Consider the following 21603-nt stretch of genomic DNA (forward strand, 5'->3'; position numbering starts at 1 on the left):
AAAGGAACAACAACATTAGCGAGCTGCGGACCTCTCGTTGCCAGCACCATGGAATGGTCAGTATTCGTTTATATTTTCTATCAACTTAACTACCACCACAACAAAAAAAACAACCCACATCCAAATACACAGTAAAGCATCAACAAAAAATAAAAAATAAAAGATAAAACAACAACAATAACACAACTAAAATATTGATTTATTCGTAAATATTTCGTAAATTGGTTTATGTTGCTGGTGTTATCGTTTAGTCCCTAGTCACTTTTGATTAGGCTGACGTGCCCCCAAATACACTTCTGTTTCCAGTATCCCACACGTTTTTTTTTTTTTTTTTTCAAGACCAGATCGCTGGTACGGACGTGACCCTACCTCGCGTAAGATAATCCTACCAAAGCCTTACTCTCGTTCGACGCAGCCGCTGCTGCTCCAGGCTGGAGGAGTTCCCTTAGCAGGCCCCGTACCAGATGGCTGGACGTGAGTAAAGGAAGATCTCCGGAAGCTCGATGTCATTTTAGGGGATGAAAGAGGGGCTGGTACTGGACTGCCAGTGATGAGGTGGATGGGTGGGCGGTGGTAGCACTAGTGAACCTGGTCGGCTCTACCCATGTTCATCGCAGCCCCATAACTGACTGAGTGAGTGAGTGAGGGAGAGAATGAGACCGCTGAAGACCGCGTCATCTAATGAGAGAATCTCCAATACTAGCAGGTCGCGGTCAGCACCGGGTCGCGGTCAGCACCGGGTCGCGGTCAGCACCGAGTCGCGGTCAGCACCGGGTCGCGGTCAGCACCGGATCGCACAGAAATTTTAAAGTTTTATTCTTTTATTCCTTTATTCTTTCACTTGTTTCAGTCATTTGACTGTGGCCATGGTGGAGCACCACCTTTGGTTGAAGAAATCAACCCCAGGACTTATTCTATCGGCCTCTTTTGCCGAAGCAATATGTTACAGGAACGTAAACGCACCAACATCGGTTGTCAAGCGATGATGGCGGGGGGACAAAGGCACACGAACGTATACATACATACACACACATGTATATATATATATACATAAATATATATATATATATATATATATATATATATATATATATATATATATATATATATGTATGTATACACACACACACACACACACACACACACACACACACACACACACTCGCATATATATATATATATATATATATATATATATATATATATATATACATATACGGCGGGTTTCTTTCAGCTTCCCCTTTACCACATCCATCACAAGGCATTGGTCGGGCCAAGGCTATAATAGAAGACGCTTGCTCAAGGTGCCACGCAGTGGGACTGAACCCGGAATCATGTGGTTAGTAAGCAAGCAAGCTACTTATCACACAGCCACCCTTGTGCCTTTTATTTATTTTTTTAATTGACTATCGCAGTTTCTAGGGTGTATTTGCGTTATAAATATACATTGTATAAATGACATCTTTATTTCACGTTGCCCCAGTCCATTCAGCCGGCAAATATGAGTTGTATATGTAATTCAAAGCGCCACCCTTGTCAAACTCTGTGTCACGTTGAATCTCCTGGGAACTACGTTAAGGGCACACGTGTCTGTGGAGAGCTCAACCACTTGCACATTAATTCAACAAGCAAGGCTGTTCCCTTGATCGGATCAACTGGAACACCCATCAAGTTTTTACCTTGTAAAATTTAATATGTACACTTTTAAAAAGGGATTTAGTACTGTTTGAATTTAATATTATTTTGTTTTTATATATAATTTGACATCAAAATAAACATTAATCTATCTATCTATCTATCTATCTATCTATACGTTCACACACACACACGCATATGCATGTATATATATATATATATATATATATATATATATATATATACATACATACATACGTACATACATACATACATATATACACATACATATATGTATGTACATATATATACACACACAGATACATACATAGATGCATACATACATGCATACACACACAAACACACACACACACACACACACGCGCACACACACACACACACACACATACACACACACACACACACACACACACGACAAAAGTAAATAGACACCCCATAAAACATCGTTTATGTTTATTCTAATTCGTAAATGTTTATATTTTTTATCAATTGACATTTTTATCGTTCAGGTTCTCTATGTGACTATTTAATCATGCCATGTACAAAAGAAGCCTTGGAAATGTTTGAATTTCAAAGAGGCTGTATTGTGGGTCATTCTGAAGCTTTCGACTGTTAATAGAGTGATTGTGCAATTCACTAGAGAGGGGAAGGAGTCCTCATTACCTCACCCAGATCAACCAGAGTTCTCTCATAGGAGCCTTCTCTTTGCTAAGAAAAGTGTGGCGGATAATCCTCGTTGCAAGGCCTCTGAAATAGCCGAACAAGTTGATGTCAGTCCCAGAACAGCTGTCAGTTGTTTCTACAAACTTCATTACTATGGCAGAGCAGCAAGAAGGAAGCCACTTCTCCGACCAGCCAACACCAGGCGGAGAAAAGATTGGGCCAGTGAGATGGTGGAGAGGCCACTAGCATTTTGGGACACTGTCATATTCTCTGATGAGTCCAGATTTGCTGTATTTCCTGACAATGGTCTAGTGTGGGTCTGGAGACACTGTGATCAAGTATTTGACATGAAAAGATTGCAGCCAACAATGAAACACGGCAGCTATTCTGAAATGGTCTCAGGAGCAATTTGGAGCAATGGTTGATCAGAGCTGGTGGAGTGTGGAGGAGACATAAACTCAGTTAAATATGTGTCCATATTGCGAAAAGGACGGCTTCCAATCTTCTCCATTGGTGAAATGAATAAAGAAGACTCTTTATTTATGGAAGATGTGGCACTTTGTCACACGGCTAAAATGACCCAAAATTTGTTGGACGAGAATGGCATTAAAGAGCTTCCATGGCCAAGCCAGACACCAGATATGAACCCTATTGAACATCTCTGGGACATAATGGACAGGACACTTCATATAACGAACAAGAAAGCATTTTCAAAGCCAGATCTTTTGAGATTACTGCATGAAACTTGGCAAGAAATTCCGTAAGAAAATATTCGTCATTTGATCAGTAGCATGCCTAATAGGGTCCTTGCATTGAAAAATGCAAAGGGTATGTCTACTAAATATCAAATATTCACATTATAACAATTAATACATAATTGAAATGTATAATTTTAGATTTAAATAAAGTTTAATGATTATAAGGGTGTCTATTTACTTCTGATATGTTTGTGTTTGTATATATATATATATATATATATATATATATATATATATATATATATATATATATATATATATATATATATATATATATATCCCTTGGCATCTTCGTACCCGGGTCCAAACTATTTGTTTTGTGCAAACATGATTTGTAATTCTTTTTAGCTTATTTCAATTTCTTTATCGTTTAGATTTATAATTTGTGGAAAATTTGTGTATCATCTATTTTCAGTACCAAGAAACATTATCGCTTCGTGACGATCATATCGGGAATTTTATCGACGAGCTTAATAATTGCAATCTGTTTAGTCAAAAGTAATGAAGATGACAAAACCAGCGCAGGTACAATGTTATACTTTCTTTTCTTCGTTTTCTTTTCTTCGTTTTCTTTTCTTCGTTTTCTTTTCTTCGTTTTCTTTATTTGTAATTGAGCGTCATGGTGGCAACCATGAACCCTCATTTAGTTCAGAGGTCGGGAAACTTTTTTTAACCAATTACCCCAAAATATATTTATTTACGCCGACTTTGATTTGAAAAGGAAGAAAATTATAGATTCTTTGAATTCACAAGTTTTTTTTAAAATCTATTTTATTGAATCTATTTATAGGAATCTATTTACACAATCATTACATTGGACAGATTCAGTGTTGCCAGAAGGAAAATTTCTGTTGCAACAAGGAATAGGCTATTTTTAAAAATACAATTTATATAATTCATATAATTTTTATATAATTTCACTTATGTCTAATGAGTCCTCATTAACAAGAATTTCATTTTTACTCCACTTGAGGCTATTTACCCCGGTTCGCCGAACCCTGATTTAGTTTAAAACTGACAAACCTTAAAAGAGACAATTATTTTGTCACTTTTCAAAAACAAGTAAATTGTGTTATTTGATGATGGTCAATTGTTTAATGGTTGGGAATTTAACTGAAGAATTACACTGTGTAACATCGTTTTTGTCCTTGGGTAGCAACTATTATTTCTTATTTGTTTACCCCTAGAAAGTATTAAAAATAGCTAATATTTCCTTTAATCTTTGCTTTTGTTATATTTATTCAAACCCCAAAGAATCCCTCTCAACACATGGCTGTGATGATCCCCAACTACTCCTGCTCATGATCAGAGATGCACGTATTGTCAGTCACTAAAGGACATGCTCAAGTGCTTAACGTCAAGAAACTGACAAGGAAATCTGCGGTATTGAGCAGAATATTTATTATAACGATATTTCTGCCTCAGCAACTCAGTGCTGAATCTGTCTGAAATGTAATGGAAAATAGGTCAGTTTCAAAACAATGATGTCCAGGTCACAAAAGCAAAGATTGAAGGGAATGGAGGTCATTTCCTTTGACTTGTAGATAGTAGCAAATAGGAAATAATACTGACCAGAGACAAAAAAAAACAACCCCAAAAACTATTGTTACAGTGTTATTAGCGAAGTGAACAAGAGCACTCAGGATGTTTATCTAGCTGTTAGTCATTCAAGAAGAATAGGATAGCAAGTATGACCAAGGTAAGTTAGTCAGGTGTATCAATTTGGTAAAAGGTAGTAAGGCAGGTAAATTAATCCAATAAGGTAACCTTTTTGATTATACTCTATCTAGGGTATAGTCAACTAGGTGAACTGAAATTGTAAAATGTGCAATCGTCTCGCCCTCGCCGGCAATCGCATATCCTAAAGTTATGGGTCCAATAAAGCTTGATCAGCACCATTTAGACCCTCTCCACCCTACTGATATGATCCAGAGACAAGCCAGAGTAAAATACCCAGTGCCAATATGGGTCGCCGGCCCAGGTATGTAGGGGCACCATGATCTCAAACGCAATCAAAAGATACCCCAAAATGCCCAATGCTATTCCCTGCATATCAGCTTTTATATCAGTGTAACCGTCTAGAGACATGCTTTAACAAAAGCTAAGGGTATACCTTACTACCAGTAGTCTTCCAGCACGCCGGATATCAACTCAGAATTTTCGAGGGCTCCGTGCTATTTCTAGATAGTCGTTGAACTTACACTAAGTTCATCCGTCCTTTGACAGGTCCTGATTTTGGTCCTGCTTGGTTTCTAGCAACACTCTTCATCAGACAAGCCTAGAGGGTGGGGTGGGGTGTTTACGGTTTAGTCACCGACGACTCGACCATGCAATAGGTTGTTTAATCGGGTCACTTGTGAGGTCTCTCATGCGTGCTACTAGTAACATGGAATCTAGCACATACGTATATACTTATATGTGTGCAACATAAAAATGAAACTAATCTCTTTCTTAAAATATATTGTATACAGAAACAATTTGCTTGTATCTGCTCATACATACAATATTCAGCAAAAGCTTCAGATACATTGTATATGACTTACCATTGAAACTATCTATCTATCTATCTGCCTGTCTGTCTGTCTGTCTGTCTGTCTGTCTGTCTGTCTGTCCGTCCGTCCGTCCGTCCGTCCGTCCGTCCGTCCGTCCGTCCATCCATCCATCCATCAATCTAACTCACTCTATTTTAATATTTCAGGTGGTGACCGCTGTTTGAAGAAAGAGTGTCTGGAAGCAGGTAATATATATCTTTTATCCATTATCCCTTACCTGTTTCAGTCACTGGATTCTAGCCATGCTGGAGCACTGCTTTGAGGGGGTTTAATCGAAAGCCTCCCCCACCAGCATTTGTTTTAAGTTTGATACTTATTGCATTGTTTTCTCTCTCTCACTCTCTCTCATATATATATATATATATGTGTGTGTGTGTGTGTGTGTGTGTGTGTGTGTGTGTGTGTGTGTGTGTGTTTGTCCCCCCACCAACATCACTTGACATGCGATGCTGGTGTGTAACTTAGCGGTTTGGCAAAAAGAGAACTATAGAATAAGTAATAGGCTTAGAAAGAATAAGTCCCGGGTCGATTTGCTCGACTGAAAAAAAGGTGGTGCTCCAGCATGGCCGCAGTCAAATGACTGAAACAAGTAAAAGAATATATATATATATATATATATATATATATATATATAGAACGAATTCGGTTATCGGCCAAGTCTATCGTGAATTTTGCCCCGCCACCTTCCTTTAACTGGAAAGGCAAAGTAGTTTTCATTGTACAAGTGGCTATGGTGAAAGAATGTGTGTGGTGGACTCGTGCGAAAGGTTTAGAGGTAAACACTTTCCTCTCTGGCCAATCGCTCATCAACTTTTTCACGCACCACTTGAAAGGGAAGGTGAGAGTAAGGAGGGCAGCTTTGTCTCATGAAAGCTTCTATAAAAGGTGGGTGAATGTAGCAAAGATGGTACGCGTGAATGACGAAACCACTTTGAGTATGATACTGTAAATCCGAGGGAGAGAGAGAGAGAGAGAGAGAGATAGAGAGAGAGAGAGAGAGAGAGAGAGAGAGAGAGAGATGGAGCTTGCTTAGAGGACGGCCTTCATTGCGTCTGTCAATAATGTTCATACGCTTGTCCATCATCATTTCCTTGTAGAGTGTGTGTCTTTAAATGTTCTCTTTGGCACATGGGATCAGAGTTTTAGTTTGTCTACCAAAAAGTCTTTGAGCTGGACTAGATGCTAAGCCTTGTTGTGGAGTGTTTCTGATGTTCGGGAGTCCAATATATGGATCTTCTTTAGAGAGAAAACACGTTCGCATTATGTTTTTTGCAGTTTTCACCGAGGCTTTCGCTTTGCTGTTCCCTGGGTTGGATGTTTCGTGATTGAATCTTCAAGATTTACTAAATGCCTGAAACTCCTCTCCAGTGTATTGAAAGTGTACACAGGTGTGTCAAAGCTTACCTCTGCTACACATATCAATATATATATATATATATATATATATATATATATATATATATATATATATATATATATATATATATATATATATATATATGTGTATGTGTGTGTGTGTGTGTGTGTGTGTGTGTGTGTGTGTATAAATTCAATAATAGGATGAATTCTTTTACAAGAATTTATCAAGTAGCCAGCGTGAAAAAAACCTCATAAGGGAAAAAAAATCCATCATTAATTCCCAAAATATATATTTTTATTTATATAAAGGCATTACTATACAATAATGCCTCACGCTATGAGGGACTCTAAGGTCAGACTACCATAAAAAACTCATTTTTACTGAACGCGAGGAAATGCAACTCTCAAAGCCAGCCCCTTATATATATATATATATATATATATATATATATATATATATATATATAAATGTATTTATGCATGTATATCCCATAATCATTTCGCCACGCCCCAAAAGTATATGACAATTCAAAACGGTATCTTTCAAAGGTACACATCTCTACACAAAGAACCTCGTTTGTCATTGCTTTTGTTCATCTTCAAGTCAACCCTGATCCAGCATGCCTATAATCAAAGACCCATGTAAAGAATTGTAATAAAACCTCTTGGCTGTTTTTGAAAGCCTAATGCAAATTGACGTAACTTAATTTCACTAAGAATTTTGTCCCTTGCTCTACCGATCCTGTCAACACAAAAACTGTTGTCAATTTAGAATAATTATTCAACTGTTTTCCAGCTACCATGATTCTATATTCGAGGAAGAAATCTGTGAATCCTTGTGATGATTTCTATGAACATTCCTGTGGAAATTGGATAGCATCACATGAAATCTCACCGAGGGATAATGCTGCTGGAGTCTTTTTGAATCTTAGAGATATTCTTGACGAACGTCTGAGAGGTGAGTCTTGGAAGATATTTTAGCTTCTCTTTTCGTGAAATGAAGAACTATTGACAACCTCGTCGATACAATAACGAAAATATAACCGGCGAGTTACATTACTGTCACTGTATTCGAATTCGGTTCATATTCAAGACACTTAATTCTCAATATTGCACCCAAAGGAACAAGCACGCACGCACGCGCACACACACACACACACACACACACACACACACACACACACACACACACGCACACACACACACACGCACACACACACACACACACACAAGAAGAAGCACATACATACACACACACACAAATGAACAAGCACGCACACACACACAAAGGAACAAGCACGCACGCACACACACACAAACAAGAACAAGCACAGGATCTATTTCAAAACGGGGGCACCAGTATTTTATTAACGAAACACTAACGAAACACTTTGAAACTTGGGACACTGGTAGAATGTGTCATATAAAACATCTTTTACTCTTAGTCTTCTTAACAAAAAGACGTACATCGCAAGTTATTCCATGTTAAAGTTGTCGTATTTCTGTAATTTCAACCAATCACTGACGTCTATTCAGCTCAATAGAGTTACTGCTGGGCGGTCATAAAAATGTTATTCCCTGTGACATATTTCATCCGGTTTAATTGTAATTTATACGCATATATTGTTTATATAATAAATTACGCTGTGCGTATCTGTGTGTGTAACAATTTTAGAGTTCGGATTCTAGAGTTAGGGTTAGTTTTAGGGTTAGGGTTAGGGTTAGGGTTAACAGTCTAGTTAGGGTTAGGGTTAGGGTTAGGGGATTAATACGATATACACCGTTACAGCGCTAACTGTTTTCAACTGAATAGACGTCAGTGATTAGTAGAAATTATCGAAATAAGACAATTTTTTACATGAAATAAATTCGAATACAAAAATATTTTTCTGTTCTATAACACAAACTAGATAAGTATACGAAGTTTGAAAGTCTTTCCGTACCAAAAAACACTACATAAAACATAAATGAAAACTGGTGCCCCCGTTTTGTAATAGATCCCAAGCACATACACACACACATAGAGGAACAGGCATGCACACACACACACACACACACACACACACACACACACACACACACACAAAGGAACAAGCACGCACGTACACACGCACACACAAACAAGAACAAGCACGTACACACACAGAGGAACAAGCACGAACGCAGACTCATACACAGACACAGACACAGACACACAGACACACACAGAGGAACAAGCACGCACACAAACAAGGACAAGCACGCACGCACGCACAACCCATTAGATTTCTCTTCCCATTTCGAAACGTCAACTAACCGAATTCATTTACATTTTTCGAGTCGAAACGAAAGATCACCAAAAAAAAAAAAAAAAAAAAAAGACGATGTTCCCACACTTTACGGGCATTCTCAAATAAAATGATGAGTGACAAGGGGCTTGCCCTGCCTATATTTCTACGTCTAATTCTTTCTTCTTTTTTTTTTCTCTTCAGATTTGCTGGAGGGAACTTATGACGATAAACTGACATCAATAAAACAAGCGAAGACCGTTTTTCAGTCTTGTCTTGATATCTGTACGTAGCTTATCTCTCTGTCACTCTCTTTTCTCTCTCTTACACTCACAATCACAGACAAGTTTATATATATATATATATATATATATATATATATATATATATATATATATATATATATATATATATATATATATATATGTATATATATTTTCTCTCCGTGTTTTTCTCCTTGTTTTCTCCGTATTCTTTCTGTTGAAGAGCGTAGCTCGAAACGTTAAAGACTTTCTGTATTCCCGAGCGTTAAACTAATACATCCTGTTGTTGTTTACACCACCTGTCCTCGTCTGTTGTTGTTTTTTTCGTAAATTCTCGAAACGCCGGTGTTAAAACGGGGGTAGCTGATGAAGGAAAATGTTCTCTATGTGGCTTGTGTGTTTTCTGTACTCTGGTTATTATTATTTTCTTGTCTACGTTTTGTTTGCAATGTCCTGTACCCAGATATGCACCTATATATACAGGTAGACGTAGGTATGCACATACCTGTACGTATATATGCATATACTCATTTATTATTTGTTATATATATATATATATATATATATATATATATATATATATATAAATTGTATTACAATTTTTTTTCTGAATTTTCAGGGTTTTTTTTTTATATGCTTGGCCACTTGGTTTTAAATTGAATTAATATTCAATTTATCACCCTATCTATATAAGCTGTTTAGTTCGTCTACTGTCCATGCCATTACCATTGCTCATGCTCCGTATCTAAGTATTATTATTATTATTATTATTATTATTATTATTATTATTATTATTGCTATTATCATTGCCTTTGCACAGCTTCTAACGCTGGAGATGTACTACGGTGTCAGCTGTTCACTATCAGTGAACTAAGGCAACACCTCTTATTTTTCGAGCACCTTCCGGAGTATTTATTATTATTATTATTATTATTATTATTATTATTATTATTATTATTATTATTATTATTATTATTATTATTATTATTATTATTATTATTATTACTACTATTATTATTATTATATTTGTTGCGGAACACATCAGACGTGTTTTCGAACGCTCTAAGTCCATGTTTATTTACACCAGGATCGGAGTCCTTTGTCAATGATTATTTTATTCCAAGTTGTGAATAGAAAGAAACACCAGAAAGCTATTACTGTTGTTATGGTCGTGTAGCTCCCAGAGGGGCGATTTTCGGCCCACCAAACAACTTCGGTGGGCGTTAAATTTAATCGAATCAAATACAAGAAGACGGCGGAGCGCGTCTTGAAAGAGTTGAGAAATGAACCCCTACAAAGCAAACCCTTCCACCAATATGGTAATAGATGAAGACTTCCCCTTCTCTCCGTCATGGGTAACAATACAGGGAAGGGGAGGAGGAGAAAAACAAGACTGTCATGGTACAAAGTTCAACTAACTGTAACAACAATAGTAGCAGAAACACTAACAGCAGTAGAAATGACAACAGCAGCAGCCGCAACTAGGAAAATAGATAGTAAAAGTGTAGAATGTACACTCTTTAAAACGGTTGCCTATTCAGACCATAAGTTTGTAATCTGTACAGTCAACCTAGATAAGACGCGTTGGTTAGAATCCGGGCATTGGAAGCTGAACATGTCGTTTCCGACACGTAAGGCTTATAGGGGCCGGGTCAGCAATTTAGTTAAGCAGAAGTTGACAGGGATGGGGGATCGTCAACAGCAGGTGGTGGGCGGCTCTCAAAAGAGAGATTAGAGTAATGTCGATAGGGTTTAGCGAAGAAATAGCATTGGAAGAAAATAGAAAAGAGGAGGGGTTAGTAGCTAAACTAGATGAGGGTATTTGTAGTGGCATTGCAAACCAACGTGCTAAGCAGCGAGAATGGCATTAGATCAGTTCTTCAACGCGAAACATGAAGGCTGTATTGTCAGAGCTAAGGCGCATGCTCGAAGAAACGAGGGAATCAAAGCTGTTCGATGGGCTCGCGTGGCGGAGACGCAGCGTGGTAACAAAACCACAATTCGGTCTTTGAAGGACCGAGACAGACACGGGCTGAGAGATCCCAGGCAGCTGTGTGAGGCCTTTTGCCAGCACTTTGCTCAGTTGTTCGGAGAGAGTGGCGGAGCGGAGATGATGGCGGGCTTCAGTCCTTACCTCGACGGCTTGCCGCGCCTCTCGACGGCCGACACTGAACCGAAATTCAGGATAACCTCGTCGGCTGCAGGAGGCACAATTCACCCGGTTTAGACGATCTGCCCTATGCCCACTACCAGGCGGGCAATGCGATCAGTGGAACATCCACTCTTGAGTTCTCTAGAGGGTTAGTGGAGGGAAAGAGCGATGGAGAGACGCTAGGCGTTAACGAAGTCAATCTAACCAGTCTGTTCAGGAGAACTTTTGAGTCGGGAACGATGGATAATTTCCAGAAATCCCTAGATTGGCAGTGCTACCGGATGGGGCACTGCTGGTTCCAGATAAACTCTACAGACACGGAAATGCTGTCGGACAGACCTGACCAAGATGTACGCTGAGCGACGAAACCGTCCTGCACGCACTCGTCCAGTGTCCTTGCGTTACTGACTTGTGGAGTTATGTTGAACAGCTGTTATCAGGTGTAGGACGGATCCGGCTATCGGCCGAGTCCATAATGAAGATCGATCCGCCGCCTTCTATTGGTCCAGGAGGGCAGGCAATTTCCCTCTGTCTGATAGCAATAGCGAAAGCCGTTGTATGGTGGACGAGGTTGAAAGGACTGAAGACAGACACTTTTTTCTTCGGCCAATCCCTCATCAACTTTTTCAAATTTCACCTGGAATGGAAGATGACGGTGGAGAGAGAAGTGCTGCCTCCCAGTATATCTACTAAAAGGTGGGCGAATGTAGTGAAAATGGCCCGTGGGAGTGGACCTACTCTAATAATGCGCCTGTAGGTTAATGAATTTGAGAGGGAGAAGGGTGCTCTTCCAGGAAGCCCTCGAAGCGTCGAGTGGTTCAGGATTGGTGGGGTACCTGAGCCAACTCCAGGTGGTTACCCCCCCCCCCTATTGGGGAACTTCCATTGTTATATTCTTTTGTTGGATATAATCGTTATTGTTTTAACTGTGTACTCGTTGTGTTTTGTGTAAAGTCCCCACTGTCCATGTCTACTGCATCGTCCCCTATATGTCGGCCCAAGTGGCTAATAAATGAAATATTAATTATTATTATTATCATATCTTAATACATTTTTTTCAGATTCGATTGAACAATTAGATGTAAGAAATTCAATTAAAACCCTCTTCCATAAGAATGCTGATGTAGACATTATCAAAGTCTTAAGTTTATATGGTGGCGAAGGCTTGGCACCGATAACTGTTACGCAAAACCCGAAGAACAGTTCCACACTTAAAATTTATGTGAGTATTGAATAGATTTCGTCTTCTATGTTATAAGATTTTTATTCTTTTGTAACGAAGGCGCAGGTATGGGTGCGTGGGTAAGAAAGTCACTTTGCAACCATAGGGTTTTGGGTTCAGCCCCGCTGGGTAGCAACTTGGGCAAGTATCTTCTATTGCGGTCCCGGGCCGACCGATGCTTTCAGAGTAAATTTAGTTGATGGAAACTCTGTGGAGGCCCGTCGTATCTATCTATCTATCTATCTATCTATCTATCTATCTATCTATCTATCTATCTATCTATCTATCTATCTATCTGTCTGCCTAATTAGTTATCTGTCTGTCTGTCCGTCTGCCTATCTATCTATCTGTCCGTCTATCTATCTATCTTTTTGTCTGTCTGTTTGTCTGTCTGTCAGTCCGACTGTCTGCCTGCCTGCCTGCCTGTCTACTTCTGTTCGTATATACCTACCTACGTTCCTATCTATCCATCGACCTGTCTGTTTCTCTCTCTAGCTATGTATTTTGTCTTTCTGTGTTTCTTTCCATTTGTCTGTATATCTATCTAACAACAACAGCCACGGGAAAACCCAAAACCCAAAACACCAGCATTATTACCCACACCACCGTATGCACAACTGATCAAGCAGCTATATGCGAAAACGAAAGAACGGCAACAACGAACAAACCAACCCAACCAAACAACACCACCACCTGAGTCAAAAACAGAAACAACACCACCAACAACAACTAAAGACAGACCAACACCAACACCAAGAACAACAACCAAGAAGACAACCACTGAGAACGAAGAAAAGACCAATACTACTCCCAATTACCCAACAACACACACACCACACACACCACACACCACAACACCATCGATAAACACACAAATAGAACCAAATGCTTTGCCTTTACCCCCTTCTGATTCGTCAGACATTTCGTCTAACGATGAAAGTTCTACAGAATGGCAAATAGCCACAGGAAGTAAAAGAAAAAGATCAAAAACAACCCCAAAATTAAATGCATGCAAAGCAGGGAAATATGTAACCGCTGAAAGCCCCTTGCACAAACAAACCAGCACCAACATCACAAAAACACACACAATGCTATCAGCGATAGACACAACAAACACAAAATTAATGGACTACATCATATCGCAAACAAACATTTCTGAAGATAATTATAAGCTTAACAATCATCCACGCACTACACCACCGAAACACATCAAAATAGTTCACATCATACAAACGCAGCACCACACACTCAAAACCCTCTTTCCGAATGCGGTTGGGGGGTTCCAAAAATATTTATCAAAGAAAGAACAGAAATCATGGCTATCAGTGAAACCAGACTCAGTAACCCGCGGGCCCTCAAGTCCATGTTTGGTGGACATTACGACATTTATTTTTCTCCCTGTCTGCCAAACATGGGTGGTGGTGGTACCGCGGTGCTTTTTGGGAAGAGTCTGAACCTAAAAGTAAGGCCAATATTCCTAGACCCGGAGGGTAGGCTGGTTGTCTTGGACGTCGATGGCACAAACGGGTGTGCTTTCCGTCTGGTGGCAGTGCATGCACCGTCCCTAACGGGTCGGGCGGATTTCCTTAGACGTCTAGAGGTTTTCCTGGGAGCGTCACGACCTTTACTGTTAGTAGGGGACTGGAACGCTACCTTGGACACGCATATAGACTATGTGGGAGTGGATAGGAGTAGAAGGGGATGTAAGTGCCTCAAAGACCTGCTCAGACGTTTCCATTTGTCTGACAGGTTCCGACTCGACCATCCGAACGTGCCAACGTGGACTTGGACAAACCGCGTCGGATCGTCGAGATCGTATCTAGATAGAGTTCTATGTAGGACAGCGGATAGAGATAGTGTAGGATGTCCACAATTTAAAATAGTCAGCTACACAGATCACAAGTTTGTGACGTGTACGCTCGACTTAGATAAGACACATAGGCAGGGTCCCGGTTACTGGAAACTGAACGCTTCGCTCTTAGCGCGGCAGGTTTACAGGAACCGGATTAGCGAATTAATTAAGAGGGCGTTAACAGGAGCCATCGTTAACAACCGCTGGTGGTTTGCCCTGAAAATGGCAACCAAATCGGAATCTATTAGGTTTAGTAAAGAACTAGCGATAGATCGAAATAGAGTAGAGGGAGACTTAGTTAAGAAACTAGAAGAGGCACTTACAACTGGCAGCGCAACCAACGTTTTGGCTGCGAGGATGGCCCTCGACCAACACCTCAACGCCAAACACGAAGGTTGCGTCGTCAGAGCTAAAATGCGTGCCTTAAGGAACGAAGGGATCGAAGCTGCGCGAGAAGCCCGGGTGGCGGAGGCGCAACGCGGTAACAGAGCCACCATTCGGTCTCTAATCGATGAACAGGGATGTAGTCTGCTCGAACCCGAAAGGATGTGTGGGGCCTTTCAACAGCACTTTGCTCGACTGTTCAGTGCGAGCGGTGGGTCGGAACGCAGGATGGACTTCACTGCCTACCTGACCGGCCTGCCGCGGCTCTCGGCGGGAGAGGCAGGGTGTTGTGAGGGTCCCATCACAGCTGCTGAAGTAAGGGATGCTATGGCGGGCTGCGCGAGGGATAAGTCACCTGGATTGGATGATCTACCCTACGAGCTGTATTGTCAAATGCCAGACTTGTTTGGCGACCTCTTGGCATCAGTCTACTGCAACTGGCAACAAAACGGGAGAATTCCCGGTTTCGTGAGCCGAGGTGCAGTGACATTGCTGAAGAAAGACTCAAACAAGGGGAATTTTATAGATAATTTCAGGCCCATCACTCTGCTCAACGCAGATTTGAAAATTTTGGCCAAAGTAATAGCCGAGAGGTTGGCGCTTGTCATCGATAAACTGGTCGACAGGGCGCAAACATGCGCCGTGCCGGGCAGAAGTATCCATGACAACCTCCACCTCATGCGCTACATCATGGACAGGGTAGTTAAGGATCCTGGCATGGGTGGGGCGCTGATCAATTTAGATCAATCTAAAGATTTCGATAGGGTCGACCATCGATACCTGGCGGCCGTCCTCAGGGCAGCTGGCTTTGGTCCCGTCTTCCGCGGTTGGATCGCTGCCTTGTATAGCGGCATCCGATCGGTAATACGGGTAAACGGTAACCTGTCAAAACCGTTCGACATCACGCGTTCGGTCCGTCAGGGATGTCCCCTGTCGGCGCTTCTGTATGTATTGACGATCGAATCACTACTGCGGAAGCTGGCGACACTGAGGGGTATCCCACGAGAGCTGGGTTGCGGGACGAGCGTGTCTGCATATGCGGACGATGTCACCGTCATAGTGTCGAGCGAAAAGCACGTCGAGATGCTAGGCGAGACACTTAAAGAATACGAAACGGTGACAGGAGCAAAAATTAACCCGGAAAAGTCAGTGGGTTTGTTACTCGGCACCTGGAGAAGCAAGCCCATACCGTCCAACAGTGACTCCGTAGTGGGACGCTGGACGGACGGACCGGTTAAACTGCTCGGGGTCTGGTTCAGTCCGGACCTCCAAATGGATAAGAACTGGGACGAGATCACCAGTAGAGTGATCAAACTCAGCCAAACATGGGCTGAGAGAAAGTTATCTCTAAAAGGCCGGGCGGAGGTGGCTAATGTGTATATCGCATCAGTCATCGATTACCGCCTGACCGTCGTGCCTTGTCCCGATGCCACCATCACGAAACTAGAACGCATATTTTTCCGCTTTCTGTGGAAGGGTGGCGTTCCGATGGTGAGGCGATCCATTTGCTGTCAACAACCGTTACGTGGAGGACTGGGGATGCCGTGGTTAATGATGCGCAGACATGCGCTGAGACTGCGGCATCTCTGGAACTTCATTGACGACGGTGAACAGGTGTGGGCGCCGTTTGTGAGGCACGCCTTCCCGCAGCTCGTCTCACTCACCGAACTGCAAACATGGATCAGGAAGAGACCGAAACTGGGCGAATGGCACCGCGAGTGTCGCCAAGCTCTACAACAGCTCTGCCGTCCGGGATCAAACTTGTGAAACTTCCAAACGACCAATGCGTTCTATAGAGGACTAGTGGAGGGGAGGTCTGACGACACTCTCGGGGCAAACCTGGGTGTCGACGAGAAATTCTTAACCCGCCTTTTCAAGACGACGTTCGGGCCGGGGCCAATGGATAATTTCCAGAGATCCCTGGCTTGGCAATGCTATCGAGACGCACTACCAGTTCGAGAGAAGATCTACAGACACGGTTCGAAAACCACCGGACCGACCTGCCCGAGATGCGGTCAGAGCGACGAAACCGTTCTGCACGCACTCGTGCAGTGTTCAGATATTTCAGAGCTGTGGACCTTCGTCGAACGGCTGTTGTCGCGTGTGGGACGAGCCCACTTATCAGCCGAGTCTATCGTGAATATTGTTCCGCCACCTTCCTTTAAACGGGAAGGAAAAACGGTTTTTGTAACACTGATAGCTATGGCAAAAGAATGCGTGTGGTGGACGCGTTTGAAAGGTCTACAAACAAACACTTTCCTCTCTGGTCAGTCCCTCGTCAACTTTTTCAAGTACCACTTGAAAAGGAGGATGAGGATAGAGAGGAAAGTGTTGTCGAATGAAAGTTTCAATAAAAAATGGGTAAATGTGGCAAGAATGGTAAGAATGAAAGACGACACCATATTAAGCATAGACTTGTAACAAAAAGAGACAAAAAGAGAGAAGGTACTTACTTTCATGTACCTTTAAAAAAAAAAAGCCTGAGGTGACCGTGGTCTTTTCCGTAGGCTTTTCTCTCCACGGATAAACCTAATCTGTTCCCCGCTTTTTACATCGACTGTGATACACGATCCCTATTGATCGCCCCCCCCACCCACATTTTTTTTTTCTTCCCGCGATCCCTTTTGATCGAAATTATCCCCCCCCCCAAGAAAAGCTCTACTTTGTAATTTGTCCATTTTCTGTATTTAGCCCTGTGTGGCTATAATAAAAAGATATCTATCTATCTATCTATCTATCTATCTATCTATCTATCTATCTATCTATCTATCTGTTTATCTGTCTGTCTGTCTGTCTGTCAGACTTACATACACTTACACATATATATGTATGTATTTGTGTATGTGTGCGTGCAATGAAGTCTATTTAATCAACGAAAACCTTCAACGCAAATACCCCAGCATGGCCGCAGTCCAGCGACTGAAACTAATGAAAGGTAAAAAGACAAAGGATACATCGGATGCAAGAAGACTGGAATAGTAGGAAAACAGATTAAATGGTAAACCAATGTTAAATAGCTTTTTATAGAGTCTAACTCGAGCTTCACAAAGAATGATTTCGGTTCCCACAAGCTGTAAAATAAGTTATAGGCAAGGATTATGGGTTGATTTGCTAATCTGAAATTCTATCCGCAGATTTTACTTTTTATCACCGGTGTGTCAGCATTCACTCAGTATTCACTTGTGGAGGCGCGTGGCTCAGTGGTTGCGGTGTTGGACACATGATTGTAAGATTGTGGTTTCGATTCCTGGACCGGGCAATGCGTTATGTTCTGGAGCAAGGCACTTTATTTCCGGTTGCTCCAGTCCACTTGACTGGCAAAAAAGAGTTATCTTGCGACAGACCGGCGTCCTGTCCTGGTGGTGACTATATACGCCATGAAACCGGGTAAGCTGCCTTTATGAGTCTATTTGAGTCAAGAAGGTAACTTGAAATATTCACTCAGCAATTGTGGTGGGTTTGCTATATATTCTAAGTTTCTCTTTGTCGAATTCTACCCAAAATTCTGTGGTCAGCCCGAAGCTTTTGTGCTAAAACTTTTTTGTGTTGCTTTTAAATCGTTATTATCTCTGATTTATTTTCGACAGTTTTCGGCGATCAATCCGATTCTCAACAGAAACCAGACAAACAAAGATCAATTTCAGAAATTAGTTGAAGGGTTCCAGGATCTCATTGATGTCAACACTGTTTTTGATATGGAGTTAATGCTATCAAGCGTATGTAACCATTTTCTTTAAATGATGTATTCTCGAGTGTATGCGTGGCTGTGTAGTTAGACGTTTGGTTACCAACCACATGGTTTCGGGTTCAGTTCCACTGCATGGCACCTGAGACAAGTGTCTTCTGCTATAGCCGCGAGCCAATCAAAGTCTTGTGAGTGCATTAAGCTGATGAAATTGGTGTGTATGTGTATATTGTTGTTGATCCGATCAACGGAACAGCCTGCTCGTGAAATCAACGTGCAAGTGGCTGAGCACTCCACAGACACGTGTACCCTTAACGTAGTTCTCGGGGATATTCAGCGTGACACAGTGTGACAAGGCTGACCCTTTGATTTACAGGCACAACAGAAACAGGAAGTAAGAGTGAGAGAAAGTTGTGGCGAAAGAGTACAGCAGGGTTCGCCTTTCCCTTGGATAACATCAATGGCGTGGAGAGGGGACGCTGGTATGCACGGGCGACTGGTGGTCTTCCATAAACAACCTTGCCCGAACTTGTGCCTTGGAGGGGAACTTCCTAGGTGCAATCCCATGGTAATTCATGACTGAAGGGTGTTTTTATCCTTCGACTCTTTAATAAGCTTCCAATTAGAACCGATTGCCAGGTATATTCTTAACGTAATCGATCTGTAACGTATTGCTAGTTCATATGTTATCAACACTCAAGGAATAAAAACCGAAGTACATTCCACGCAAATATTTTGACCACGAAGTCGAAAGAATGAGGCTATGCACCGCGTGGCACGAATTATTATGATTTACTCGTTTCAGTTAGTACACTGCGACCATGCTGTGCATATGTTCATAGAAATAGACATATGCACATGAATGTGTACACATAAATACAAAATACATATTGTATACCCATATACACGTGTATCTGCGCATAGGCATGCATGTGCGTTTATAGAAATGCAGAATATATAATACTTTGAAACCTAGTTTGAGATTTAGGATTTGAAACAACGTTGAAAGTGGAAAATAGATATTATTCAGAGTAGAAGGTGAGGATCGAGTTAAGTACGTTAGGTACAAAATTCAAGCTATTTACGAGAATAGATATCATTGCCAGTTGATTTTAATGTTCTTTATTAGGTACATAATGTTCTTAATAATAATTAATAATAATGTTCTTTATTAGGTTTTACAATACAGAAGGATATCAACTTCGATTTCAAGTTTTAGGTTGATCTAATTTAGACAAATATACTAATTTTTCTGTAGAGCATAGGTTGAAGCGCCGTTCTACTCAAATAGTTTTGTTCTGGTCTAGAATTTTCTATTTGATATTGTAGTTTTTGTCTAGTTGGTCTTTTAGCAACTATATGTATTTCGTTAAGCTGCATTTGCTCTTCTGCTGATGTCTCTGAAAGAGACATCTTGGTACATTAATTGAGTTTCCTGAAGGGCTGATAGCTGATGCTATTTACGGTTTGTATAATGTCGAGGGAATTAATTGTGTCGATAGGGTTTTTTTTTCTAAAATCCTCTAGTTGACTGCAATCCACGTTGTTGTTTGCGAATTGCTAAGGTGATTGTTAAATAAAGTTGCATGTGCAGAGAATATTGATGCTGTTATCGGGGAGATTTTCGGTATTGATATTTGCTATATTTGATGTGAGATGAGGTTTGCATCTGTAACCTAGTTTAACATTAGGTACTCTGGTGACTACCAAATGTTTTATGCTGTTGCTGACGGTTAACACAACAACTTGTTGGTAAGGACTGAGTGTGAAAGGTACCATAGCCTTTTGCACATCGTTGTTTATGGGGGTCTGTGTTATTTGTTGTGTGTTATGTGCACTGGATTTTATCATTCTGCTCAACATCAACGTGCCATAATATTAGGATAATCGCGTAAAAGATGCCAGATTTAAGGATAAGCTTATAAAGAATATGATAATATTCTTCAGTAAGTTCTTAACTATAGAGAGTTGATGAATGGGGATTTGTTTATGCCTAGTTTCCCGAAGAGCTGATAGCTGATGCTATTTACGATTTGTATAATATCGAGGGAATTAATTGTGTCGATAGCGTTTTTTTTTCTAAAATCATCTAGTTCAGGGGTTTTCAAACTTTTTGACTTGCGGACCCCTTTGTATTTCAGGCTTTACCTTAGGGACCGGACCCCCTTATAAACGCTTATGAAATTTATACATAAATATTTGCTTAAAATAACATATATTTTTACATTTATTTATTTAACAGTATTTAACAAATAGGTTTATTGTCAATTAAAAGATTTCGATTAAAAAACATATATAAAATCAAATTGCCCATAAAAAGTATTTGCTGTCCACGGACCCCTGTGGTCCACGGACCACAGTTTGAAAACCCCTGATCTAGTTGACGGCTATCCATGTTTTGTTTTGTTTGCTATTATGAACCCATCGTTACGATAAAGGCCACAACCACTATTAATGTACCTTGTATGTAATGTGTGTAATATTAACGGCTACAGCGACAACTAGCACCATAAGACAAACACTAATACAAGACAAATAACATCACTTGTACAACGACTGTAACAAGGCGGCCACTATGATAATCACGTACCACCGTGATGACAATATAACGATGACCTCCCTACTTCCCCCCAGTACTACAATACCCACGCTACAATTTTACCACAATGACTATCATCCTCCCCGGCAATAAAAACGAAATGAAGTGTCACTTTTACCCTGTGGATATTGTTTGCTTGCAGATGACGTGGAATATTGAACTTCAGAGGGAAAAAATCACCGTAGGAGACT

At 40.8% G+C, this 21603-nt stretch overlaps 1 protein-coding gene across 4 annotated transcripts in view; it reads left to right on the forward strand.

Annotated features, from left to right (window-relative positions):
- LOC106870816 (neprilysin-11) overlaps positions 1-21603 on the forward strand; it is a 50797-nt gene continuing 29194 nt past the window's right edge. For all 4 annotated transcript variants that reach the window (XR_016243815.1, XR_016243816.1, XM_089360857.1 and 1 more), the window contains exons 1-8: positions 1-56; positions 3493-3602; positions 5776-5814; positions 7785-7946; positions 9460-9540; positions 12732-12892; positions 18716-18844; positions 21555-21603. The exon at positions 21555-21603 is cut by the window's right edge and continues 17 nt beyond it. Coding sequence is in view for 2 of the 4 variants with exons in the window: in XM_089360857.1 (XP_089216983.1) it covers positions 49-56; positions 3493-3602; positions 5776-5814; positions 7785-7946; positions 9460-9540; positions 12732-12892; positions 18716-18844; positions 21555-21603 (739 nt within the window). In the remaining 2 variants the exon portion in view is untranslated. The remainder of the gene's footprint in view (positions 57-3492; positions 3603-5775; positions 5815-7784; positions 7947-9459; positions 9541-12731; positions 12893-18715; positions 18845-21554) is intronic.

The sequence above is a fragment of the Octopus bimaculoides genome, chromosome 12, assembly GCF_046866305.1.
Source record: "Octopus bimaculoides isolate indiv1 chromosome 12, ASM4686630v1, whole genome shotgun sequence".
Lineage (NCBI taxonomy): Eukaryota > Metazoa > Mollusca > Cephalopoda > Octopoda > Octopodidae > Octopus > Octopus bimaculoides.